Source organism: Podarcis filfolensis, assembly GCF_964270895.1.
Source record: "Podarcis filfolensis genome assembly, chromosome: 6".
Lineage (NCBI taxonomy): Eukaryota > Metazoa > Chordata > Lepidosauria > Squamata > Lacertidae > Podarcis > Podarcis filfolensis.
The window spans coordinates 86052775-86077969 of record NC_139609.1 but is presented as its reverse complement, the minus strand read 5'-3'; the positions used below and the strand labels follow the sequence as shown (position 1 = coordinate 86077969).

At 42.6% G+C, this 25195-nt stretch overlaps 1 protein-coding gene across 4 annotated transcripts; it reads right to left on the bottom strand.

Moving 5' to 3' along the window:
* Window positions 1-103: 103 nt before the first annotated feature.
* STX16 (syntaxin 16) lies at window positions 104-23819 on the bottom strand. Of its 4 annotated transcripts, none has more exons than XM_083619084.1 (9): window positions 23136-23763; window positions 16359-16370; window positions 12147-12254; window positions 10415-10555; window positions 9144-9306; window positions 8043-8134; window positions 7224-7367; window positions 6850-6930; window positions 104-5437 (listed from the first exon to the last, which is right to left on the bottom strand). In XM_083619084.1, exons 1-9 carry the CDS (start codon window positions 23268-23270, stop codon window positions 5333-5335), a joined length of 981 nt encoding a protein of 326 aa, XP_083475210.1. In that variant the 5' UTR covers window positions 23271-23763; the 3' UTR covers window positions 104-5332. The 4 variants fall into 4 exon arrangements, with proteins under 4 accessions (XP_083475210.1, XP_083475212.1, XP_083475213.1 ...); XM_083619086.1 differs by having other exon boundaries at window positions 23190-23547; XM_083619087.1 differs by lacking the exon at window positions 16359-16370 and having other exon boundaries at window positions 23190-23819.
* Window positions 23820-25195: the final 1376 nt, after the last annotated feature.

The window sequence follows — 25195 nt, the reverse complement described above, 5'->3', positions numbered from 1 at the left end:
CTGTACTTGTCTGACCCATGTCACACTTGTGTTACAGTACCTAGAACACGGCTGGCATGGAAGAAAGCATGTTAAAAGCAGTAGAAAATGACGACAATGTTACTGAATTTCAATAAATAAATAATATTAAATAGAACTTTATTCCTCTCGGACTACTGTCATCTGACACAGAAACTATGATGGATGAACAGAAGGAACCTCAGGTCTGAAACCCCTTTGGAATGTACATATCTTACATTTGAGTCCTCAGAAATTGTCCCAATCAAGTTAATGGTTCTCAGAGCAACTGAGGATTTGTGTTAACCTTCAGAAAACACAGTGCACTAGACATTTACAAATGGGTCAAGTACAATATACAAATAGAACCTTAGAAGCATTTCCCAATAGCCTTGGGAAGCTCTGCTGGCTGAAGATAAGATTTTGTTCTAGTTTCTTGAGAGATATGCCTACGCAGAGCTGTGTCTTCACGAAAACAAGTAAGTCCCACACACATTTAAATCCTGCATCCACAAAGATGCCCTCCTTCTCCCCACACCTGATCTGCCTTGCTTTATCCACAACCATCTTGGGGGAAACTATTTTAAATATTAGTAACTTTGCTCAAGCTTTCTCCCATATGATTTACTTTTTTACCCCCTTCCTAGCTTCTACAGCCTGTTATTTTATTTTTAAAGGAAAAAAGAATCTCTTGAGTGCTTGGTTTGCTTTTCAGGCACTATATATGAAACTGAATTTAAGCAAAATTTGCATCCATTTACTTTGTATGATTTATTCTGCGCCAGATATGGCATCTTTTTTTTTAATTAATCCCACATTTTTAGGCAGGATTGGTATGTTAACAATAATAAAGCCTTTATCAGATGCTCCCCACCTGGGATTTGTTCTGTGACTAAGTGGACAAGAAGGAGTTGCTGCAAAACAGATTCTCGCAAAAGGGAAGTGCCCAGATGTGAGACTTCATATTATAACCATGAAATGATAAGACTCAAAAAGCACATGTACAGCTCTAGGTATACTAAAAGCACTGAGTTGCATTCAACCGATTATTAATTTTAAGTTAGCAGTGCCTGTTAATTTAAACAAATTTGCTCTGAGGAGGCCTGTCATTAGCTTGCATCATTCTTCACAGGGTTCTTTTGAGGATGGCAGTGAAATAGATTTAAAACTGCTACCCCCAAAATAAGCTTGCTGCCCACTTTTTCCTGTCTGTATTTATAAGCAGAAGGCTTTTGAATTTTAAGCCAGGCAGATGAATTAAAAGCAGTCTGCAATAATACATGCCATTTGCCAGCTATTGTCGCGACAGCGTTTCATGTATTATTCTGCAACCCCGTGGCTGGAGAAGTTATTTGTCGTTCTTCCTTCTGCCCCATCAGTGTTTGGATTTGAGGAACATTTCAGCAATTCCTGGCTGCCTTTCAGGGTTTGGAAACAGTGAGTCTAAAGTACATGCAGTTGCATTGGTTCATATTCATCCGCTGTTAGCTTAGTCCTCATTCTTTCTGCATTGTCAAAGCTTAGAGACTGTACATTTCTTGAAGCAGAAAGCTATTCGTTCATTCCATAAGCCAGCAGCCACATCAAGCATGGGAAAACAACAGTCTGAAGGGCCAAATGCACCTCTGTCTGGCCCTTGGAACTACCCCTGGGAAATACCTCTCACTGCCTTGCTTCACATCCAAGTGCTTTTGCAACTGAACATGGATAATGCCTTTGGCTTGCCTGGGTGGAGAATAAACTAGCCAACTGTACAAAGGTTAAAATTTTTACACTTGTGCCCTTGCCTCTTACTGCACCCGCTGTTGACATATGGCCCTGGCAATGTTGCCCAGTAGGAAGCAGAGCTCTCAGGCAGAAAAAAAAGAAGATTCTTTGCCCCTAATATACATGAATGGTGCTATATAAAATGATAATCTTATCAATGCTGGCACAGTGGGTCACATTATAGAGAACTTTTGTACAGGCAGACACTAGATGTGTTCTAGGGTTCGCAAATTGTTTATGGACCATGTCAACACCATCATGTCAAATTTTGGCAAAGGAAAAAAATGAAGGAACTAGGAAGGAAGAGAAAGCGCTATGTTGGATTGTTCATGATTTTAATTTAATTCATAGGTTATAAACCTGTGTCCTGGCTACACCAATTCACCTAAGACTGATATGGCTAGGGCTGCCATATTTCAAAAAGTAAAAATCCGGACACAAAAGTTTTTGAGCTATTTTTAAGGAAATTCGCCAGAAACTACACTTCCAACATGGGCTGCCATATGTCTGGATTTCCCCAGACATTTCAGCAATTTCCGCCTGGACACTGTTTCCGGTGACCAAATCCTGCTTATGTCTGGGAAATTCTGGGTGTATGGCAATCCTAGGTAAGGCTTAAGCTAAACAAAAATCCCCACCTAGAGAAAACTAAGCACCAAAGAGAAAGGTGCAAATCTTGCCTTCTCCCTCGTATCTAGCTTTCTATTTGTAGGGATTTTTTTGTTTTATAGAAAGAAGCATTCAATCGTGTGAGCCACCCCCTATCTCCTATGGTTAGAATTGGTATAGTCCAGACAGAGAATCAAAGATGGAAGAGTTCAAAGCACTATTCAGTTAAACGTCCTGTTCAATCAACCTAATAGTTCCTCATAATCCAGGGTTGTCACAGGGTTCTATCCTGGGCCCATTGTTGTTCAACATCTTTATAAATGACTTGGATGAAGGAATTGTGAGGATGCTCATCATATTTGCAGATAACCCCAAACTCGGAGGGGTAGCTAATGCCGCAGAAGATAGAATTGGGATCATTAGGTCATTAAGATGACCTTAGCAGATTAGAGAACTGGGCCAAAATGAATTAAATAGGGACAAAGGTAAGGCTGTACACTTAGGCAGGAATATAAGATGGGGGACAAGGATCTAAAGGTCTTAGTGGACCACAAGCTTCATGAGTCAACAGTGTGATGCAGCAGCAAAAAAAAAAAAGCTATTCCAGGCTGCATCAACAGAAGTATAGTGTCCAGAGCAAGGGTACCCCTCTATTCTGCCTTGGTTAGACCACACCTGGAATATTGTGTCCAATTCTGCACATCACAATTTAGGAAGGATGTGGATAAGCTGGAATGTGTGCATAGGAGGGTGACCAAGATGATCAAGGGTCTGGAAAACAAGCCTTATGAGGAATGGTTGAAGGAGCTGGGTATATTTAGCCTGGAGAAGAGGAGACTAAGAGGAGATATGATAGCCATCTTCAAATATCTCAAGGGCTGTCACACGGAAGATGGAGCAAGCTTGTTTTCTCCTGCTCCAGAGGGTAGGACCTGAACCAACGGATTCAAGTTACAAGAAAGGAAATTCCTGCTCAACATGATGAAGAATTTTCTAACAGTAAGAACTGTTCAACAGTGGAACCATCTCCCTCGGGAGGTGGTGGGTTCTCCTTCCTTGGAGGTTTTTAAGCAGTAGGTCTGCAACAACACCCAACTATGAAAGCAGAAATGCGTTCCTGCAAGGTGGGCAAACTAACTATTCACTGATGCAATTCTAGTTCCCAGCGTTTTGTGGTGTCATGTCATAGATTGAATAGTCCGAAAAGCACAGGCCTTGACAACAGCCACTATTCACCACCAGTGCCATACTCTTTAGTTATACTGCCCCATCGTGAAGATGTAGCGCATTAAGACTGGGCTCATTTTATAGTCCTATCTGATGATCTGTATGAGTAGGAGAGATCTGAAAGTGCTGACTTGAACACAATCCACAGGGACAAGCCCCACTGACACAGGGAGCAGCACGAGATCACGACACTGGAATACCGCACCTCTTCATTTCAGATAATTTTTTCCAGGAGCCATTCCTAGGGGGACATTATCCTCTGTTCTAACCAGCAGACTTAATCCTGGTGTGGATCAAGGCAAGCGTCTCTTTATTGTTTCCATCGTTCTACAAAGAAATCTGAGTGGTGCTGGGGGAAAGGTGAGGTGCACAGGGCACAGACAAGATCACAGTGACTGCAAAACACTGGCAGAGATGCAACCCCACAAGCTTTAAATAAATCATTCACAAAAGGAATGGTATCTTTTAAAAAACAACAACAACAAAGGAATGAAGCGGAGGCACCTAAAATTGCCCAGCACTTTTAGGATCCAGTTAAAACTGCTAAAAACTGCTCCCTCAGCAGAGCTGCCATCTGCATTAGAAGAACCAGCATAGTAGTACAGCATTTTAAATCACAGCTGTTGACCCCAGTTTCTCTTGAGGCTATTCCACAGCCCGACAGAGGACAAAAGTTCTTCTATTCAGATTCACGATTCCGATATTTGCATTGGTTAGCTTATTTCATCTGATTTAAGCTACACGTTTGAAAAACCACCATCCCTTTTCCAATTCAGTATCTGGAAGGAGGGGATGAAGGCTGTCACCACTGATGCTCACATGATAGTGGATAAAGATTTGGGGTCAGGGGAGAGGAGGAGGAGAAAAGCAAAAGATTTCCTTCCAGCTGTGGCCTTAATATTCAAAATTCCAAAATATGTGTAGTAGAACAACAACAACAGTGCATAAATCAGTTTAGGGGAAGGACATGTGTCTGGGCAAGGCAGGGAGAGAAGAAGCACATTCTTGAAGCCAAGAAAATAATTTAAAATTTCTGTAGCACTCATTATGGTTGGGGTGTTATATTTACACTGCTAAATACCACTCAAGTCACATGATATGAATTATCTGCTGTTTTAAAACGTGTTTCACTTCCACTAAGTCTACACAGGTCTTAAATCTGGATGAAAACTAGTTAAAATCAAACACTTCTTACGTTTAAGGCAGTTTTACCACCAACCCATAGTTTTTGGTATTGTGTCCAAAAAGAAACCTAGGCAGCTCACAAAAACCTAAGATTAACTGTAACATAAATGTTGGCAAACAACACTATTGGGTTCTCGATACAACTAAATTATGATGCTTTTCTGAAACATTTCAGTCCGCAACTTAATTTTAAAGATGCATTTTAAGTGTTCTACATCCTGGATAAATAACCAGATGCCTAGTTTGGGAGCATTTCTCAAAATTCCCAATAATTTTTGCCCGCATTTTTGCAAACCACTACCTGCGCAGTCATTTATCATGTAAAACAGAAAGGGTTTTTGTTTTTCCCCCAGAAACATTGCACAGACCTTGCACCACTAGGGCTTCTACATTCATTCAAAAGGCAGCTTTCCAGAGTGAGAGGCTCAACCACTTGTATCAGTAAGAAACAAGTAAAACAAAAAAAAGGGGGGGGAGGAAAAGCACAACACCCCCCTCTCCCAAAACATACAAACACAGAGAAAGGAAAACATCACAGGAGTGCTACCTAGCGAAATTTGACAGCAATGAGAACAATGATAAGGACAACTACTATTACAAACAAAATGACAATGACAAGCATCTTCCGATTCTTCTTTTGGTATTGCTCAGCCTGTGGATAAAAGAAAAGAGAATTCAGTGCACTGACCCTGGGGAAAAACAAAAACAACAGAGCAAATTTAATGTAGATTCCTCCATGTAGATACTGCAATTATTTTGAACTTGCTTTCAGCATCAGGGGTAACGTAAGCCATCACTCAAATGTATCATCTGTAACTCATGCTAGCGAGATGTGCATACTGAGGAACAACAAAACAAACAAACCCGGCAGTTTTACCTAACAGTCATTATCTTGCTGACTTTACAACATGATCCTACTCAGATTTTACGTTGACTTGACATGTTATAACAAGAACTGTGTTGTAAGGAAAGAGGGCTTTTTTTGGTTTTTGCTTCAATTGGACTTACTTCTGGGTAAGCATGCATGGGATTGCAGCCTAAATATATTCCGATTATATAGTGAAGTTTGCATCCCAGGTCTGATGGACCACATTTTTCACTCCACTATTTGATCCCAGCACAACCTACACGATGGTTACTCCATGTTTATCCTTGCAACACGCTTAGCTCAGGCTGAGACAATTCAAGCTGACAAAAGTAAATAAATGGAGAGAGAATCCATTTTGCAAAAAAGGCTTCCTCCAGCATTGCAGGTGGTGCAAGCGCTATCGAAAAGTCGTAACGTAACTTGCAGGACTGACTGATATGTCACATTAAGCCACAGCTTAAAACCAACCATGGTTTAATGTTGCTGCGTTGCTCCCTTAATGCCAGGAAACAGCCCACAGCCCTGGCTTGTTGTGATGTCTGGACACAGGCTCAAAGTTCTCCACTTATTGCTCCTTGTTTGCTTGAAAATAATAATAATAATAATAATAATAATAATAATAATAATAATAATAATAATAATAATTATTTATACCCCGCCCTCCCCAGCCAGAGCTGGGCTCAGGGCGGCTAACACCAGTAAAATTACAGTAAAAACATAATGGGGAAAAAAAAAACAATTTAAAATACAGGTTAAAATGCAATTTAAAATGCAGCCTCGTTTTAAAAGCTACAAGCCCAGATTCAGACCCTGGCTCGTTTCCCTGTAGGCACCGTGGCAGCAGGAACACAGAAGGAGAGAAATGAGAACTTTTCAGTAGTAAGCACCAGTATTCACATTAAGCCATAGTTTGTTACCAAGTATGGTTTGATGTGACATCCGAACCAGCTTGCTACATTGCCAGAGTCTGAAAGCTAGGTGTTCAGTTGCGGCCAGGAGCCAGCTGTGAAATCATTGTCCAATATCGCTCACTTTAAGCTGATTGCATCCTGTTCGTCTAAACTACCTGTTGAAACCCCATGAAAAACAGACTGCCATAGAAAGAGACACGTTGCCTTAAGTTTCTACCTGGTCTTTCATGGCCGTTCCTAGACAGAATCAGTACTGACGGAGATTGGAAGACACTTTGTGCTTACCTTATGTAGCTGTTTCAACCCTTCTTCTGTTTTAACACATGATTGTTCAACATTGTAGTCAATCCTATCCAGAACTGTACCCTGAAAAGAGGAACACATGCTCATTATTAAAGGGATATTGTAGAAGAAATCAAAAGGTGGTGGCCGGCAAAATTTTGGTTGGGCCACGATATTTAAGCTTTCTGTTTTCATCACAATAAAGCTTGTGCTGCAGGTATTTAGGAAAGTATGTCATTACACAGAGTGGCACTGTCTCCTCCTCTACAGAAAAATACACCTGTTGCTCTGTGCACATCTATGGGCAGGGAAGGAGCTTCCATGCAAGGGAGTTTCATATGATGCAAGTAACATAGCAGAACCTTAGAGAAACTTACCTGTTCCACTATCATGGATCCCAAGTCCCTAAAAATTTCATTGAGATCAGAAATGGACTGTACAATTTGTCGGATTTCTCGCTCCCGCTCTTCCACCAACACTGTGTTTTGTTCCACTAATACTAGCTGGTCATCTGTAAAGCCCTTATTTAAAGAAAAGAAAAGATATTGAGTGTAAACAGTTGCTAATATCTCACAATTTTACAAATACAAAAAGCAAGAGGGAGGATGTGATATCTAACCTAACTCAATCGTCTTTGACTAATTCTTATTCTCTTTTGACCCCAACCTACAACATATCACCAAACTTTTTTTAAAAAAAATCATACATGTCCATTCTCTTTTTCTTAAAATAAATAAATAAAATTGCAGTGGTGATATTGGGGCAACCCCACTTAGGCCCAGGTGTGACTCACTCGTGGGTCCCGACTAAGAAACCAGTAGAAACACAATGGTTTAAAAATCCAGAGCAAGCACATTTTCCCCTCTCAGAACCTTTGGCAGAAAGGCTGGCAAAAGATCTCAGTTCCCTGGGGCTGATGGGAGGTGTAGTACAACAACACCTGGGCGTGCCAAGGTTCTCCACACCTGCTATACTAGGATGGCCTGGTTGTTACAAATGGCAACTCATTAACTTAAATCTCTTTCCCCACCACCAAATTCAGGGACACACAGAAAGATCAACTTCCAAACAGATATCAGATTGCCATTCATTTGTTTTTAGAAACAGCAATGCTCCATTTGTTCTACCGGATGAAAATTAAAATACGGCCTTTTCAAAAACAATCATTATTCATCTTTAACAGTTCCTGCACTTACCCGATCGTATAGTGTTGTGTCCTCACCATCATCCATAAGGGGAACTGAAGTGTCAAAGAAATGTTTGGATCTTTCTTCTCGATTCTTCATACCTGCAGGAGCAAGAAAAAAAACCTGTGACTATAAATGATGCATTTATTAAAGTGTACTCGGCATTGCTTAACAAATGCAGACTTTGGTAGGTTGAGAAATTACCCATCCCTGTTCCCCAAAACTGAAACAGAAATGGCGACTGTGTTTTACAAATAAATAAATATTTCTCATCTGCTTCCTCCCAGAGCCCCAAGAAAATAGCCATAATCTAATCAACCCAATCAGGCTTATTAGTGCTAGTTACCTAATGAACATAGAGCCTAGTAGGAACAGAGCAAAATTAATGGGTTTTCTGTGCAGTCAGTCTGAAACGGGCCCCAAAATCCTCATTTTTCCTCCTCCAAGGGAGCATTTCTAAAATGCATTAACTTGAGCTCTTGAGTCAATGTATAAACAGAAAGCCAGCTGTATAAACAAGTGCTCAGAGCCCTCTCCTTTATCAGTCCGTGACGGCAATGGATGGCCTTGCCAGTTCCAGTGGAGCAGGGATGGCACGTCTGGGTCTTATCTTACATCCTGACCACAAAGACGCACAGACCTTGTCAGGTCTGACAAGAGACCTGGGAATGGTGCCAGGAGCGCTCTTAGAGTTGGTGACCTCCTGCCCCAAGATAAGAATATAGGAACAGGAACAACCTTTTATGGTCAAGAGTACCGGAACAGGAATATCTGTTTATGGTCATGGATGTCAACTTACGTGTATAAGCTAACATGGTTGGATTTCTGGGGAAGCGGGGAGAGGGTGCCTGGAGGATATATATACTGCATGAAATTTCCCATTTCTTTGGACTTGCTGTGAACTGACCACGCAAGTGCCTTCTGCTATCCGGAGAGCAGAATAAACTCTTTCTCTGAATCAACCTTGGTGTCATTTGACTTCCTTTCTCCCTCCCGGGAGCAACACAGACCCCACCAATCGGTATAGTCTAATAAGGCTACAACCCAGTGTTAAACTGTTAACACCATCTATCGAGGGTGCTCTGCAAGCAAATGACACAAGCTCCTTACGTTTGAGATAGTCAGACTGCCCGTGCCTAAAGCTGGTAGACAGGTCCTGAAGGGACTGCGCTAAAGAAGACACAACGTTCTTCAGAAGCTGCCGCTCTTGGTCTGTGCAGCTTCGAGACTTGCTGTGTAACGTCTGGACTGCTCGCTGACACCTGTGGAACAACTTGTGGGGGGAGACAGAAGAGAAGAAATTTCTAGTAGCAGAAAAGCCCTTCTATTTGCGCAATTCTAAAAAAAAAACCAATTAAGAAATTAGCATTCTAACTGAAATATTATTATTCAGCTTTCACTTACAGAGTTGTATGAATGTGCAAATATTTTAATGGCTGGACCTAATCTATCCTTACAGTAAATTGTGTGTGCTAAGTCCCTGGTTATTCCCGTTGTACAATGGTGGAAATGAAGTGGTTGGGAATGTCTGCCTAAATCAAAGAGAACCAATCTATTTGGTTCTCTTGAAGTTGCTTGCCTGCATTTATCAGGTGCCTTCTCCACAAAAAGCTACTCAAGACACATCACTTTAAAACAAAACAAGACCACCATATCAAACTCCTGTATAAAAACGTTACTCGCTCAGACCTTCCAAAGCCATTAAACCTATGCAAACGGTGAGCAGCAATAACAGATCACAAAAACTAGAAACAACAAAGTCAATCATTAGAACCAGCTCAATATTAGGAAAGGATTTCCAGAGCGGAAATCTCTTTGCAAACTGAAAAGAACCAACCAGAGAACGGGTTGGAAAGAAAGCTTCCTTAAACGTAAATTCCATAAAGGGATGGCCGGATTGAATGAGACCTTGTTCTCTTTCACCTAAGCAATTAATGGTTCAGAGGAGCATAAAGCCTTCTCTGCAGATCTCAGGCAGGAGGAACAACAACAGGTGAACTCAGATCACTATTTGCCACACGATAAACTTATCATAGTGCAGTAACCACTTAGGCATTTTGTGCAAATAAATATTTTAAGTGCAGTTGTTGTACAGCTTTTGCTAATTTCCCTAAGCAAGCAAGATTTGATTGATTAAATTTGTCAGTTGCTTTATCTTGCCCAGGGCAAACCAAAGCCACTCGTAACCCACTTCAAGAGCTCAATGAAACTATTTCAAGGAAGGTAAATATAACAAATAAATTTAACAAATAAAGCAACCTAACCTCTGAGCTGCAGTAGCAATTTCAGTCACTGCCTGATCGAAAAATGAAAACACTAGCACAAGAACAGAAAAAGACACCGAGACTCATTTATGAAAAGAGAAACCCCCTCATGGGCACCTGTGTAATTTCTTGGGTAGTTATTTCTATTGCGTGCTCTTCTTCACTGCTATCATCCAGAGTTGGCCTGTTTAAATGCTTGTCATGCAGACTGGCTAATTCTTTCATCTTCTGTTTTATCCTGGAGACCTCATACCGGATCTAAAAGAGCAATAAAAATTAGGGCAAATTTAGTACGGTTCTGAACAACAGCAGATAAAAACAGATAAATGATGGGACCATGATTAAGCAAAATCATATTTGCTATCCATAGAGAAATCACTCCATTTTTGCCTTGTGCACACAAGCATTCTCTTAGCAACCTTGCAGGCATGATGCTTCAATTCAATGACCAGAGGAAAGCAAGTCTGGCTTGAGTTTAGACCAGGGGTTGGCAACATAAGGCCCATGGGCCGGATGTGGCCCAATCGTCTTCTAAATCCGGCCTGCGGGTGGTCCGGGAATCAGCGTGTTTTTACATGAGTAGAATGAGTGCTTTTATTTAAAATGCATCTTTGGGTTATTTGTGGGGCATAGGAATTCATTCATTTCCCCCCCAAAATATAGTCTGGCCCGCCACATGGTCTGAGGGACAGTGGATCAGCCCACAGCTGAAAAAGGTTGCTGACCCCTGGTTTAGACCATTCCTCCTCCATATAATTGGTGGGTGGGTGTGTTTGTGTGTGAGAGATGTCAAGGGCTATATTTGGCGACAACTAGTCCTACTTACTTCATGGTCAAGTGACTGCATCATTCCAACCTGAACTCAAGGGGTGTGTGTGTGTGTGTGTGTGTGTGTGTGTGTAAGATAGCCACAGCCAAGCCAGCCCCCAGCCCCTCTAGGATTAGGAGGTCAAGGCTTTCAGATCCAAGAGAATCATTTCCAGCAAGCTCAACTCTGAGATCTAGAAACAGAAATCAGAGCAGGACTATGCAGATGAACTAGTAAAACAGTTTTCAACAACTACCATTAAGTTCCAGGCAAACAGAATGCCGTAAGATATCTTGAGGGGATGACAACATCTGCTGCCCCTAAGAAATGGAAGCCACAGTATAGAGGACAGTCTTCTGCAAAGCAGCTAGGTGCATTTTTTTAGCACACAAAACCTCCCACTCTCCTTTAAATTTTAAGCTTGTTTGTATGCCTGTTAACTTGTGGAAGTTACCCGTTGTTACTTATAAGACCAGGCACCTGATGGTACTTTATCAGAGGCAAAGATTTCCCCAAAACTTTTAGTAGTACAATTGCCTATAGTTTTAAGTTGTTCTCTGACCCTGAAAGCATCTTGGGAAAGCAAAGCAAATGGCTCCACTTGTTCAAAACTTTTCTGTACTTTTTTTGAAAGGAAAAAAATCATTTTGCTGGCTTCCTCACTGGCAACACAAATACACCTCCCTTGCTAAGCATTCATGATGTGAAATAAGCATCACTACTGCTGATTTGGTGGTTTTACAATCTGGTTGCAATACGTTCCTACTTCAAGGGTGGTATTCAACTAGTAGACCTACTGAAATTAATGGACCAACTTAGTCACGGACATTAATTTTCAATGGGTCTACTCCAAGTAAAATTTAACTGAACACCACCCCATGTCTTTTCAATAACTGTGGATTTCTAACTTTTGTGTTTTGCCCTGAACAATGGAAGAGCTATATATAAATTAAGTGAAGAAGCAGATATTAATAAACTTTACTGCTGCTTTCCCAGAAAGACAGCTGCACGTTAAGTTGCACCCATGGCATGTAAACTCACTTCTTCCACTCCATCAATCCATTTTGGAGGTAGCCTCTTAGTTACACAGATAGCTGCTTCAGGGTCTAAACTGATCCCCGACACCAGTGCCATGCGGTCATCTGCGAGCTGTAGAAAGTATACAAAGAATGGTTAGTTTATCAGATTACAACCCAGAGTAAAAGGCCAAGATCGCTTAACTTTAGGCAAAGGTGTTTCTGGGAACTCGCAGGCTTCTTGAACTCTTAGCAGTGGTTATTCAAGAAGAAAGCCAGTTATGGCAGACAAAGTTTCCCTGGCCACCTTGCCCATCATTACTGATCATTCCCCTGCAGTTCAGATTTACAGAGAAAAGCTGGGTGTGTTATTGGACACGTTCTCCGTTCATGCAAGACCTAAAAGCCCTGGCCAGCATTTTTATGAACCAAGTGTGCACCTCAGATATATTCCTTTCCCCCAGAATGGTTCCTCTGCAATTAACAGAGGCAAGCAAAAGGTTTCTCAGTAGACAAATTGGTGTGGAAAGGGTTCTCCGACGTTACAGTGAAAACCCACCACTTTACAGTAAAGGTTCTGGCTCTGTACGGCTACTTAAAACATTTAAACCTCTTATGAGCCAGCCATCGCATTCATAGCTTTTGCAAATTATCAACTCCCAAACAGTCAATACATTACCCTTCCTGAGTAAAGGACCCTGCATAAAAAGAAGCCAACTTCCTTATATAAAATAAAGATCTACCCAAAACAAAAGTTGTGTGTGGTTAGGAGACTGGGACAAACAGGAAGCAGCATTCAAAGGGTGGAAAGGCTTGTCCCATCAGCTAACCAACATCCACTCTTGGCCACCTATTGTCAGTTTAATGCCACAAAGGGCTACTGAAGCAAAACCAATGAAAATAAAAAGGATTTGGGTTTTCTTTTTAAGTACCACCTTCCTGGTTATACATAGGTACTCTGTAATAAAGGAATGCAAGCTTAACACATTCAAGAAGGTTCTGAAGGCTGCCATGGGGAAGGGCTGGTATCTCAGTGGTTAGAGCATCTGCCTTGTGTTCCTTGAAGGCCCCAGGTCTGATTTCCATGTAGATCTGGGAAAGCACCTGGTCTGCTATCCTAGACAGCTGCTATCCTAGACAGAGATTATACTGAGCTGGGTGGACCAGCGGTCTGACGCAGCTTCCTGGGCTCCCAAGACTGGGAGCTACTAAAAGGAAAGCTTTGTCTTGGTGTTTTCTTTTCAAAGATGTTATGTCCTCATTCTAAAGATATGCATCTCTCTAACAATTGGCAGAGGGTTTGCTTGGATATGCCCAGTGGGCAACATAGTCCTGGCAGCTCTGTTTATGGACACCCTTCCCCACCCCAAATCAAAGATCTTTTGTAAGTGTTGCCTACATTGTTCTACCTAGCCTGGCTAAAGCCAAGAATTTTAAGTATGCATTCGATCTAATTTGCGCATTTTGTAACCCACCTCAAGCCTTCGAGATGGTGCAGGCCTGAAGTCCAATTCTCAGTAAATAGTCATAGTGGAGGAAATTGAAGCAGAGGGGGAGAGGAAATCCCTACCTTAAGCTCATAAAGAAGCAACAGGCCTAAGAACAGAACTTCACTATCCGTGTCTGCGATATAATTCTGAGGCACTGCCTTTCCAGCTAAATCCTGTCTACTTCCTCTCGCTAGGCATGGCTGGCTGTAGGTCGCTCCTGGCAAAGCAACAAATGGAAAGGCATTGTTCCTTCAGGAAGCTATACAAAAGATGGGGAATTTTGCTTTTAAAATTAAAGGAAGTGCCGAATTAAGATATCCTCAAGCAAATATGGTGCTCGACATATCACTTTAAAACTGTAAATTAGAAACATCTCATTTTGGTGGGAGGGGAGTCTAGGGAACATTTTCACAGAACTCGGCTGCTGAAAGTGATTTCACAAAAAGCAAATACTGTGTGCAGTTCACAGCTCACAACAGCACCATTAGCTTTAATGCCAAGTGAGACTTGTGTCTTCCAATTTATAGACTTAAAACTCAAGAGACGTTGCACAAAAACTAGACTCCGAGTTTCTTTCATTCCCAAATGAAAACACCAATTGGACATTATTTTTAAACTCTGTTCGCATGCTGTACTTTTAGAAACCATCGAGGGAATGCTGGGGGGACAGGGGTGATTTCTACTCTACATTTCCCTTTCACAAGGGAAGAGATGGCTTCAATCCTAGAAAAATGCTTAAGCCGAGCAGCTGTGACTCTGCATGGAAGAATGGACTCAGAGCTCCACTGGGAAGGGGGGTCAAAGGAAGAATGAACGCTCTAAGCCTAAGATGATAATGTACCAGTCTAGTCTCAGGCACACTTGGTACTACCTGCGTTATTTTGTTTTCCCCTTCACATATTTAAATGTGAACACCTGAATAAGCAGGTCTGCAGCTCCCAACCCCTGGTGAATCTTTACCTGGATTTCTTTCTTTCATCTCAATAATATTTCCACTTACCTTTGGGGAGGTGGGGAGGGAGAGAAAGCATTGCAAAGAGGCCAGTAACAATGAGTTACTGGGCTCCCAGGGCTCCCATCTCAAAGTGGAAGAACCGCAGCTAGTTGTATAATCTCTGGGAGGTGAAGGGAGCAGTTGACAGTTTTCTGACTGGGTTGTGCTGAATCTCAGGCCATGGGGCAGATCCGCAAAATGAAGCAGCATGCTTACGGAAAACATCCTGGGACAGTGCAGGCATCACCCTTCTGCACAAGCTATTTCTTCCCCTGCAGCAAAACCAACACCTAGAAAACCCGTTTCCCACATCCTTGGGCCTTAAAGGATCTTTGATATAATGTATTTGGGTGCTATAGTACATTGTCCTTTCTTGAAAATAATAGCAAGAGAGAAGGCAAAGAAAACAACAAACCTTGGAACTCAGCCCATTATCTCACTCTTGGTATTCTGGCTGAGGCGGCCTCTCCCTCCCAAAACCCTGCTAGATCCAGCTTTCAAAATGCTTATTTTCCTTGTAAATGGTTTTTGCTGCTTCATTTACAGTGTTTTAAATTGTGCTTATTGTTCCTCCACAGTATAATGTAAACTGCTTTGTGAGGCTTGCCTGAAAAGCAGTATAGGTGACAGCTGCATATTCCTGCATTGCAAGGGGTTGGACTAGATGAGTCTCAGGGTTCCTTCCAACTCTACAATTCTATGATTCTATATAGATTTTTAACTAAACAAATGACGAAGCACCCGTGTGGGGTCTTTACAAATACAGTGTTGTACAGTGGCCAGAGCAGGACTGGGGTGCATGCAGTCTTCCAGGTGTTATTTTGGACCACAACTCCCATCAGCCATGGCCATTTACCATGGTGGATGGAGCTGCTGGCTGCTAGCAGCCCAACAACATCTGGAGGGTCACAGGCTCCCTATCCTTTGGCTAAAGTGTTGAGACAGAGATGGAAATTTAATTCCAAACCCATCCACGAAGCAAACCGGGTGACCTTGAGTGAGTGAGTCACTTTCTTTCAGCCTAAGGTACATCACTGAGCTGTTGAAAGGAGAAAATGCAAGCAAACCCTGACCACTGACAGGACAGAGATGTGAAACAAACAGAATAGATTTGACTATCTGTGCCATCCTAAGCAAGTCCTACTAAGACCAATGGGGCAACCCAGTCAAATGGGAGGCATATAAATAATAAGTGATATTATTATAACAACTTAATAGAAAATGTGCTTAGGGTTGCAGCCTAAGATATACTGAGTGAACCTCAGTCAGCTTTTTTCCCCCCACTGGCCTTAGAAGTTTCTTGATATGATGGTCAAGATATTTTCTATTTGCGGTGGCAATCTATGTTTGAAACCTATCACAACTTCAGATCTGACTCAAAAGCAGCCCAGTTCATCGTATTACTCAAGTGTTATGATAAATTTGTGTCTGGTTTTTTGCCTGGTTTTTTGGGGGTGGGTGGGGGTGTCGTGACTCAATGGTTTTCTCCTCTCCTCTCCATATTCAATCTAAATATGAATGTGGGCTTCACCACCTCAGCATTCATGGGGGGGGGGGAATCATTTCAGTTACATGGAAGTAAAGCATGCAAGCTAGCTGCAAAACCTCAAAGATACACCCCACTACCAAAGCAGCCTTTCATGCTGCCCTACAGTAACCCAGCTCTGATAGCCCCCCTGCTAGACTGGGATAAGGCAATTTCCTTTGACATTTTCCATGAAAGAAGAGCAGCATTAGACAAAGTGGACTATACCTCATCCAGCTCCTGTGGTGGATTGTAGGTCCCATCAGCCCCATCCATATAGGGACAGCAAAAGTGTAAGAGAGGGAAACAAAAGAACAGGACAGAGCACAGGGTACAGTCAGTTGAAGAAACAAAGGAATTTTATTGATCAACATTGCCAGTTTATCAGTGCAACAAAACAGTCTTCTAAAAGCAGTTTCAACTTTTAAGTGGATTAGCATTTAGCTTTGTGGATAGGTCCATATTTCCCCTTTTCAAATCATTTCAAATCAATTTTCTTGATCTGCAAAAAAATACACATTTTTAAAACCTTACATAACTAGCTTTTTTAAAAAAAAAGTAAATAAAAATTAAACGCAGGTCAGAACCCAGGTCCAATGCAAACTGCGACTGGTAACGACAGTCATGTAGTCTACTCTAAACTAATTCACAAAATCTGAGAGTTTGGGAGGTATCTACACATTCCAATTTAATTAATTGCAAACTGTGGTTACCGGGCATGGCAGTGGTAACATTTAGCAGCCATGAGATGGTAGCTGAAGGGGACCCACTGAGCATTATGCACAGAGAAACATTTCAATGAACAGGCTTGTGCCTATGCAGCCTCCTTGCATGTAAAAATCCCCTGAGATCAGACTGGATTTCTGAACAGAGGAGGCTCAAGAAATTATGTGTGGGTAATCCATTCAAGAAAGACAGGCATTATTCACAGAACATTGCTTGGCTATAAACTGTTTGTTCAAAACTGGCTGCAACCTGGAAAATTCCATTTACATTTGACACAGGCCATCCTGCATCTCCAGCTTAGTGCTATGCTCCGTCTTCCTCACCTGCTAAGCCCAGTGAGGCCTCAACCTTGCCTCACAGCAGCTAACAAAGGGGGTGCGTGATAGGACAAAGCTGAAGGTGTGGTGATAACACCCCACCCCACGGCATAAGGAGAATGAAAGAGGAAAAGAATTATCTGGGTTGGAACCTGGAAAGCCCATTAGAAACATATGTTTGGCACATGTTTAAAAGCAAGTGCCCTGGCCAGGAGCAAGTGAAATAGCAGGCGTTGGGCAAAGGAACCTCTTTAGCCATGGACTTTGGGTACATCCCAGCTTTCTAACAGTATTTTACTTTTAAAAAATACGTTATTAATGGCTATCTGTTAACAAATGCATCCTGCATTGGGCTAGTGAATTAGAAGTTGGCTAGTGCATTTCGGTCGTGAATTTTATCCCAATGAACTACAGCAGCCTTCCCCAACCTTGTATCCTGCACTACAACTACCACCAGCCCCAGTCAGCACTTGGGGGGCACCAGGGTTGCGAAAGGCTGAACTACAGTCAGGGATTTTTATCTTTGCATTTATTTATTTATTTTGTCAGCATGTCTAGCTTTAGAAATAAAGTGTTACAGTCAGGTTAAAAGGCTGGTCATATCACCTAGTTTGGCTATTCAGAATGATTTAAATATACAGTCGTACCTCGGCTTCTGAGTGCCTTGGGAGTCGAACGTTCCAGCTCCCGAACGATCGAAAACTGGAAGTGAGTGTTCCAGTTTTCAAACGTTCTTTTGGAAGCCAAATGTCCGATGGGGCTTCTGTGGCTTCCAATTGGTTGCAGAAGCCGCGCTTTGGAAGTTGAACGGACTTCCAGAACGGATTCTGTTTGACTTCCGAGGTACGACTGTAAACTCACAACAGGAACAGACAACAGCATTTACAAAAGGAAAAGAATGCAGGGTGAGCATTTCTGTTAGGAATATAACCAACAAGAGACAGGCAGGCTTCTTCTGTATTGCAAGCCCCTTGCTCAGAGCCCTGCTCAGTGCTTTGCAGTGACCAGCTGATCAAGCAAGTCCTGTGTGACGCTCTGAAATCCTGAAAAAAGGGGGACATCAAGCACCTATCAACTGATGTCACTGTGACATCAGGTGATTGACGGATGGGTAGCACTGCCCACCTGCCAAATTTGGCATGTGATGGATTGGGGAGATAAGGATCCGATCCGCTGGCCAACTCTCATTTCCTGCCCCTTCTGTGCATCCACAGGTGGTAAGTTCCTCTTACTTAGTTCAAACTGAGCAAAGGAACAACAGCTGGCTTTGACATTATTTGAACCAGGGCCTAAAACAACATTTATTTTCTACCCACATTAGCACACAGTTTGCAAATATGATGCTCTTTTATACTTAACTAACCATTTTTTATTCTATTACCCTTTTGGACAGAACCTGCATTTGACCAGGCACTTATTATTATTATTACTACTTACTATTATTAGCTTGAGACTTTACAAAGCAGAATTAAAACTGCAGATGCCCATGAAATTGTAATTATAATCTGGACAAACAATTGGGAAGAAATGGCAGGGCAGTGCCAAAGTAAAGCACATTGGAACTACCCTGCCAGATGTGACCTTTGCCATTGGAAAAAAAAAATTAATTTAAAATGGTATAAATTTGATTTCACAAGTTGCTGGTTACAAAGCAAACTATTTACACAGTTGAGTCAATGGAATGGGAAGAGTTGAAATTTAAGTCTGAAGAACTGCCTATTCATACAGAAAGTGCATTAATGCAAAAGATGTATTTACTGCAGGCCTTTTTAAAGATAGATGGATTTTCTGGATCAAATAGGAAATGAATATAGAACACAACTGATCTGGTTTGTGTTGGTTACCAGCCAGAAAAATCTGCTTATTTTACAGTAAGGAATATGGAAATGTCAATTGAACCCTTGGTTTAACACAGAGTTAAAGAATTGTTCATACAGGGATATTTTATTCATATTAATAGTGACTGTCTTTTTAAAAGAAGAAAACCTTTCATACTGTGTTTTTAATAGTGATTATTCCACATGCAATTTCAAACAGCAATGGCAAATGTTCCAGGATCTGGACTCAAGTTTTTAAGTATATATAACTTGATCTTTTAATGTGCATGCAGTGTTGCACTCCCCGAGAACAAAACGGCCTTTGAAACTTCTATTACAGAATCCCACAATGGCACATGCTGAAAAGTGCAGCAGAGAAGAGACCACATGTATTTCCCCAATAACCAGCAATTTGCCTCTTTCTTTAGAGCAGCCTTCTCAACCTTGTGCCCCCAGATGTTGTTGGACTACAAATCCCATCATCCCTAGCCAGCAGAGCCAGCAGTCAGAGATGACAGGGATTGTAGAACAACACCTGGGGCCCCAGGTTGGGAAGTGATACTTTACAAGCTACCTGGAAAACATGTGTGTCGAGAAGCAGAAACCCATCTGTAGATCATCAAGTGTGACAACAGGCACACATGTAAGGAAGCTGTGATTGGCCAACTCCTTCCACTGTGTGTGCAAAATGCACACAAGTGTGATTGTCAGACACGATGATCTATGGATGCCATGCTACACAGATGTGCTTTCACACAGGAAATGTATAACATGGGAAGTAGATCTTGCTCCACTCCAATCTCTTCTCCAGTGTGAATGAAACAGACCACATGCCATACAATATGGCTCTTAGCTTGTGGCTCGTTCATTCATTCTTCCTCCTTTTTACAAGGGCCCTGGAATCCACAGACATTTTACAGTTTACAGATAATGTGATTTCAGTAATGCCTGCGAGAGACACAGCTGCCCATGGTAGACAGTCAAACGAGAGGTGTATAGCAATCTACCTACTGCAGCCACCCAGCTTAAACGTGGAAAAGTGGGAACAAAGAGGATGAAGGTCTCCTAAAATGGAGCACGAAAATGGAGTCTCAATAAGAAACAGGATGCTTAACCTTCCTGCACCTCTGCTCAATCCAAATTCCCCACAGAAAGGTTTGGTATTGCTCATCCCAGTCCCAGATTATCTGAACGCTTACTTCCTTATGATACTGTATGCTTGTTAAGACCTTCCAAGAAGTCTCTGTGCCTCACCATTATCTGAGGTTAATTTGGTGAGTACATGGACACGGGCTTCTTCGCAGTAGCCAACAGGTTACGTCTCTCTTTTTAACAAATGATTATTCTCATGCCTTTTCGTCAGAGTTCCATTCTTCCAACTGTTATATATTTACCAGCTCCTTAACTACCAAGCGTTAATTTTGATTGACTTTTATTTTGTTGTATTATGTGTTTTTCTTATCTAATCAGCTACCAGCCTTTGGTTTAAAAAGCAGCATGCAAATCAACACTAACATGATCTGATAGGAGCAAGAGTCCAGTTCTGACCACTTGGGCGAAGTGCATTGCAAAAATGTTTGTGTGTGTGTGTCCTTCAGGTAGAAAGGAAGAGACGTTATAAGAGGGCTTAAAACTCTTAAGAGGGGCTAGCAAAAGAATTTAGTAATAACCAAGTTAATCAATTTTTTTTACATTGGCTGTAATAAATTACATATGAATCAGGCAGTTTCCCCCCATTCTAACATACAGCCTTCAAAATAAAACATTCCCATGTGGTGTAACATAGCAGTTATGTACACAAAAGTACTTGAGCACCAGGGAAATGGCAATTAGGATCTTTTATTATCTATCCAAACCCACAATAGACACTTTCTTTTAAATTACAAGAGTCTCTAAATGTCTGAAGAAGCCTATATAATTTTGTGCAAATCAGCTGCTAAGATGTCAATTTGCCTGTACTTCAAAGTATTGTTTAAAGGTATAAATTACTGTACTGGTGTTTTCTTTTAAACACATTTCTAGCATGAGGATACATTTTATCTCTGGCCTAACAAAAACAGAGCTGGAGGACAACAAAAAACTATGACTGCAATACTATACAGTGGTACCTCAGGTTACATACGCTGCAGGTTACAGACTCCGCTAACCCAGAAATAGTGCTTCAGGTTAAGAACTTTGCTTCAGGGTGAGAACAGAAATCGTGCTCCGGCGGCACGGCGGCAGCAGGAGGCCCCATTAGCTAAGGTGGTGCTTCAGGTTAAGAACAGTTTCAGGTTAAGAACAGACCTCCAGAACGAATTAAGTACTTAACCCGAGGTACCACTGTACCCACTTTCCTGGGAGCAAGCCCCACTGAACTCACTGGGACTTACTTTTGAGTGGGCATGCATAGGAAGGACTGCACTGTAACTAGGTAATAGTCTAACAACATAGAACCTGCATGCAGTTTTCAGCTAATTTTCAACATGTAGAGAACCACTTGTACACCAGTTGAACACTCAGCTGTTGCATAGCACAAAACAGAACAGTACAAGATATTGTTCCTTGCACTGGTGCCTCAGAAATCAGTGTAAATTAAGCTTATTTTTCACTCACTAAAGGAGAATACAATTGGGGGAAAGAGGAAAGGGCAACAATTTAATGTTTTATGAACGGAATGGTAGTGCTGTAATAATGAAGCATAATACTGTAGCAGTAAGCTGAAAAGCAAAATCAATCGACAGAGAGGTGACTGATATGAAAACACACACACAGAGAGGGAAAGAAAAGACAGACAGACAGACAGACAGACAGACAGACATTATAGTGGCATGTGTACTTATGAGGAGCAAAATCCCTAACCTATCCTAATTTCAGCACCAAGTTGGTGCCTAAAGATTTGATTCAGAATAAAATAAATGATTTTATTCTGGCATCTAGGAATATCTTCCTATCACATTTTACCAAATTAATTGTAACATAATTATGGAGAAGGGAAAGTTGACAAAAAAAGAAAGAAATGGATATTGGGATATATGATAGCAATTGGTTTTTTTTAATAGGTTGTCTGCTCAACTTCAGAGTGCTTTAGAAAAACAGCAAGGATCCTCTTTCCCCTTTAACAGAACAGGACATTGAACCAGAGTAACTTGCTCAGAACACTCAGCAGATCAAAAGGAAGCGTAGGCATGCATTGGGAGATTCAAGGCTACACCCACTTGTAATTGCCACATTTATCTATCTAAATCAGTTCAAGTGACAAGAAACAATTCAGGCAGTACTTTGCAGAAGGAGGGACTGCAGAAAGCTTAATTGTTAATTCTCTTAGATTTTCATGGAACAAAAATAGCTGAGACACAGAACAGGAATCCCAGCAGAGTATCCAAGTGCACAACTTTATTTCCCCCCATAAGTGAATGATTGCCATACTCCTTATTATGAGAAAAATAATGTACAGTACTCAAGGGGAACACTGCAGAATTGGATGCCCAGAACTTGGATGGCTGGGTCAAATGTTGGGGAATTCTATGTGTGCCCAGGACAAAATAAAAATCATTCAACTGGACATCTTCCAAGATCATTAGCAAGACAAAAGACATCGGAGGCTGCCATGTAAAATAATCCCATATGAAGCTTTCAAAACTCTTAAAGAAGACTTAAGTAAAATCAGACATGTCCCAAGTCTGCAATTTGACAGGAAAAGAGGGAAAGAAAAACATTCACTTCTGCATCTAAAAGCACAATAAAAATTGACTAGCGGTGACTGGCTGCAGTTCCTTGCTGAACATACACTGGGAGCAAACCTAGTTTTTCTGCTTGCAAGGTGTTAACCAACCTACCATTAGAAAACACCATTTGCTACAACAGTTGTTTTTAATGCAAGCACATCAGTTTCGGAACAGGGTAGTTCCTTAAAAGCCAGGGTGCCCCTCAAAGCATGCAAATCCTAACAGTGGACATTGAACTGGGAGCGGGGGAGCAAACACCTATTGGAGCAAACACATTTCTTTATATACATAGAGAGGATACAGTCGAGTAAGAGAGGTTGAGGAAAGGGGGGAAAGAAGACACAAGGATGGCATGCTTGCCGCCTGACAGCCCTATAACGCAGCTGGCACTTAAGAAACAGCGAAATGTGGGATACAGTAGGACGAAGGGAGACTCACCGCAGCAGCCATGCTACGTGAAGTCAGAGGGCTGGAGGAGCCGTAACTACTCACTTGCTCGGCCAGCAGCTGCCGGCTTTGGATCGCGTTGTTCCGCAACAACAAGAAGGCGTCTGTTAAACGCCGGGTGGCCATGGCTTTCTAAACCCCGCTAGGGGGAAAACACCACGCGCACACCCGGGGGGGGGGACACCTATCCACTGGGCCCTATAGGCTCCTCAGGGGCCCCGATCCCAACTCCGACCCTCCTAGCTTCCCCTCAGGACGGAGCCCATTCAAAATCCTGGAGAGCTTGAAACGCTCCCGGGACTCACCCCAAAGCCCCTCACTCGGTTTCCTCGGGGCACCTGCAAATTTCCGAGGAGGAGCCCCCCTTGCTTCCCCTCATGGGGACCCTGACCCCCCACCCTAGTCTTGCTGAGGGTCACCTTTCCTGAGGCTTCCCCCCCCCCGCCCAAAGGGCGCCTCACGCCCAGCCTCGCCCCAACACCTCCCGGGGCGGACACAGGACCAGCCCCCGGAAGGCTCTTCCTCTCCCCACCCCCCGCCAGGAACGGGGAAGGATCCTAGCCCCGGCCCCCTCCAGCCCCCCACATCGTTTCCCTAGCCGGACCCGGATGGAACCCCGCTGTAACCCCGCCGCCAGCCGCGGCTCACTTCCGCATTGTGCAACGGGGACACGCTTCCCCCGCGCCTCCAGGAAGCGGCGCTCGAAAGTTCCGGCCGCGCGCCAGGCTCCTGAGGTAGGCGGGGAAGGAGGGAGAGCGGGGGAGCGGCGCCGGCCAAAGAGCTCGCGGTCGTAATGGTTCGCAAGCGAAACTTCCGGTTCCCGGTTTTTCGTCAGGTAGCCGGTTAAGGCGACGCGTGGGGCGAGAAGTCGGCGTGGGGGTTGTGGATGGCGCAGCCGGCAGAGTGTTGAGACTCTTTAATGCTAGGGTCGTGAGTTCGAGACCCGTGAACTCCGGGTATAGGGCGGTGAATAAAATAAAATAAAATAATAATAATAATATTCCTGTATTGCAGTGGGTTGGACTATAGATGAGTGGAGTAATAAGTAGACAAGTTCCTTTGCTGAGAGGGATTGCTATGGTCGGAAGCTGGCTGAAGTCCAGCGGTGGACCTCATGGAAGCTGGGCAGGTGTTGGTTGGTGGGTGGAAGCTGTGCAATGCCTGCAGCAAGGTGGTGCCTGTGGACATACAAGCTGGTTCCAGTTCATCTTCAGAAAAGCCGGTCAATAGCAACTGGTGGATATTTGTTGACTGAATCTGGGGACATGAATGTGAATGAATGGGGGAGCAAATGTGGCCCCACTGGTGTTCTTCATTGATGTTTTTGTCCCCCCCCCCGTTTCAAATCCTTTATTATTTTATTCACATAATATACATTCTTTACAACAAACAACTCCAAAATAAACAGACAACTCCAAAATAAAATCATATGTAACAAAACCATAAATCTCATGTTTTCATTTACAGTGATCTCCTCTCCAATACCTTTACTTGATATTTCTTGCTGCTTTCTGCTTTCCTTATAGAATCTTTATGAAAATTTAAATCTCTTAAATCCTATACCAATCTTTAACAATTTCAATTAATCCCTTCACCTCCCTCCCCCACAGCCCAGTACTTCCCTCCACCCAGTGTTCTTCATGGATGTTGACTGCCGTGTGTTTGTGAACGAGAGGTTTCGAATGTGGCCAAGGAGAAATGGTGATTGCATATGCTTGCACGTGACGTGTAAAAGGTGAAAAGGGGTTGTGCACAGGCGTGATGAAACCCACGGAAGTTGGCAAGCTGAGTTTAGGAAGACGGGCGGGATATAAATAAGAAAATTGTTAAATTATTATAAGTCACCAGGCTGAAGTCTGTGGTGATGCTGCTGGAGAGCCTTTCGCATTCATTGTCTGTCTCTTGGTCTGAAGCCAGGGGAGATTTTGTCAAGACCATCCCACGGAAAGCGATGGTGAGAACTGCAGGGCTGAAGCAGGGCTGCTTGTGTTTCTAAATACATCTACCAGTAGTGACCATTCTGTCTTCAAAAGGCAGGTACAGTGGACGCT

Excerpts from the sequence above, each read along its gene's own strand:
- STX16 (XM_083619084.1), bottom strand. The coding sequence starts at position 23,270 with ATGGCCACCCGGCGTTTAACAGACGCCTTCTTGTTGTTGCGGAACAAC. Across the intron at positions 8,135-9,143 it reads GCAGTCTGACTATCTCAAAC|GTATGAAGAATCGAGAAGAA; the intron begins GTAAGGAGCTTG and ends TTGCTCCTGCAG. Across the intron at positions 6,931-7,223 it reads GATCCATGATAGTGGAACAG|GGTACAGTTCTGGATAGGAT; the intron begins GTAAGTTTCTCT and ends TCCTCTTTTCAG.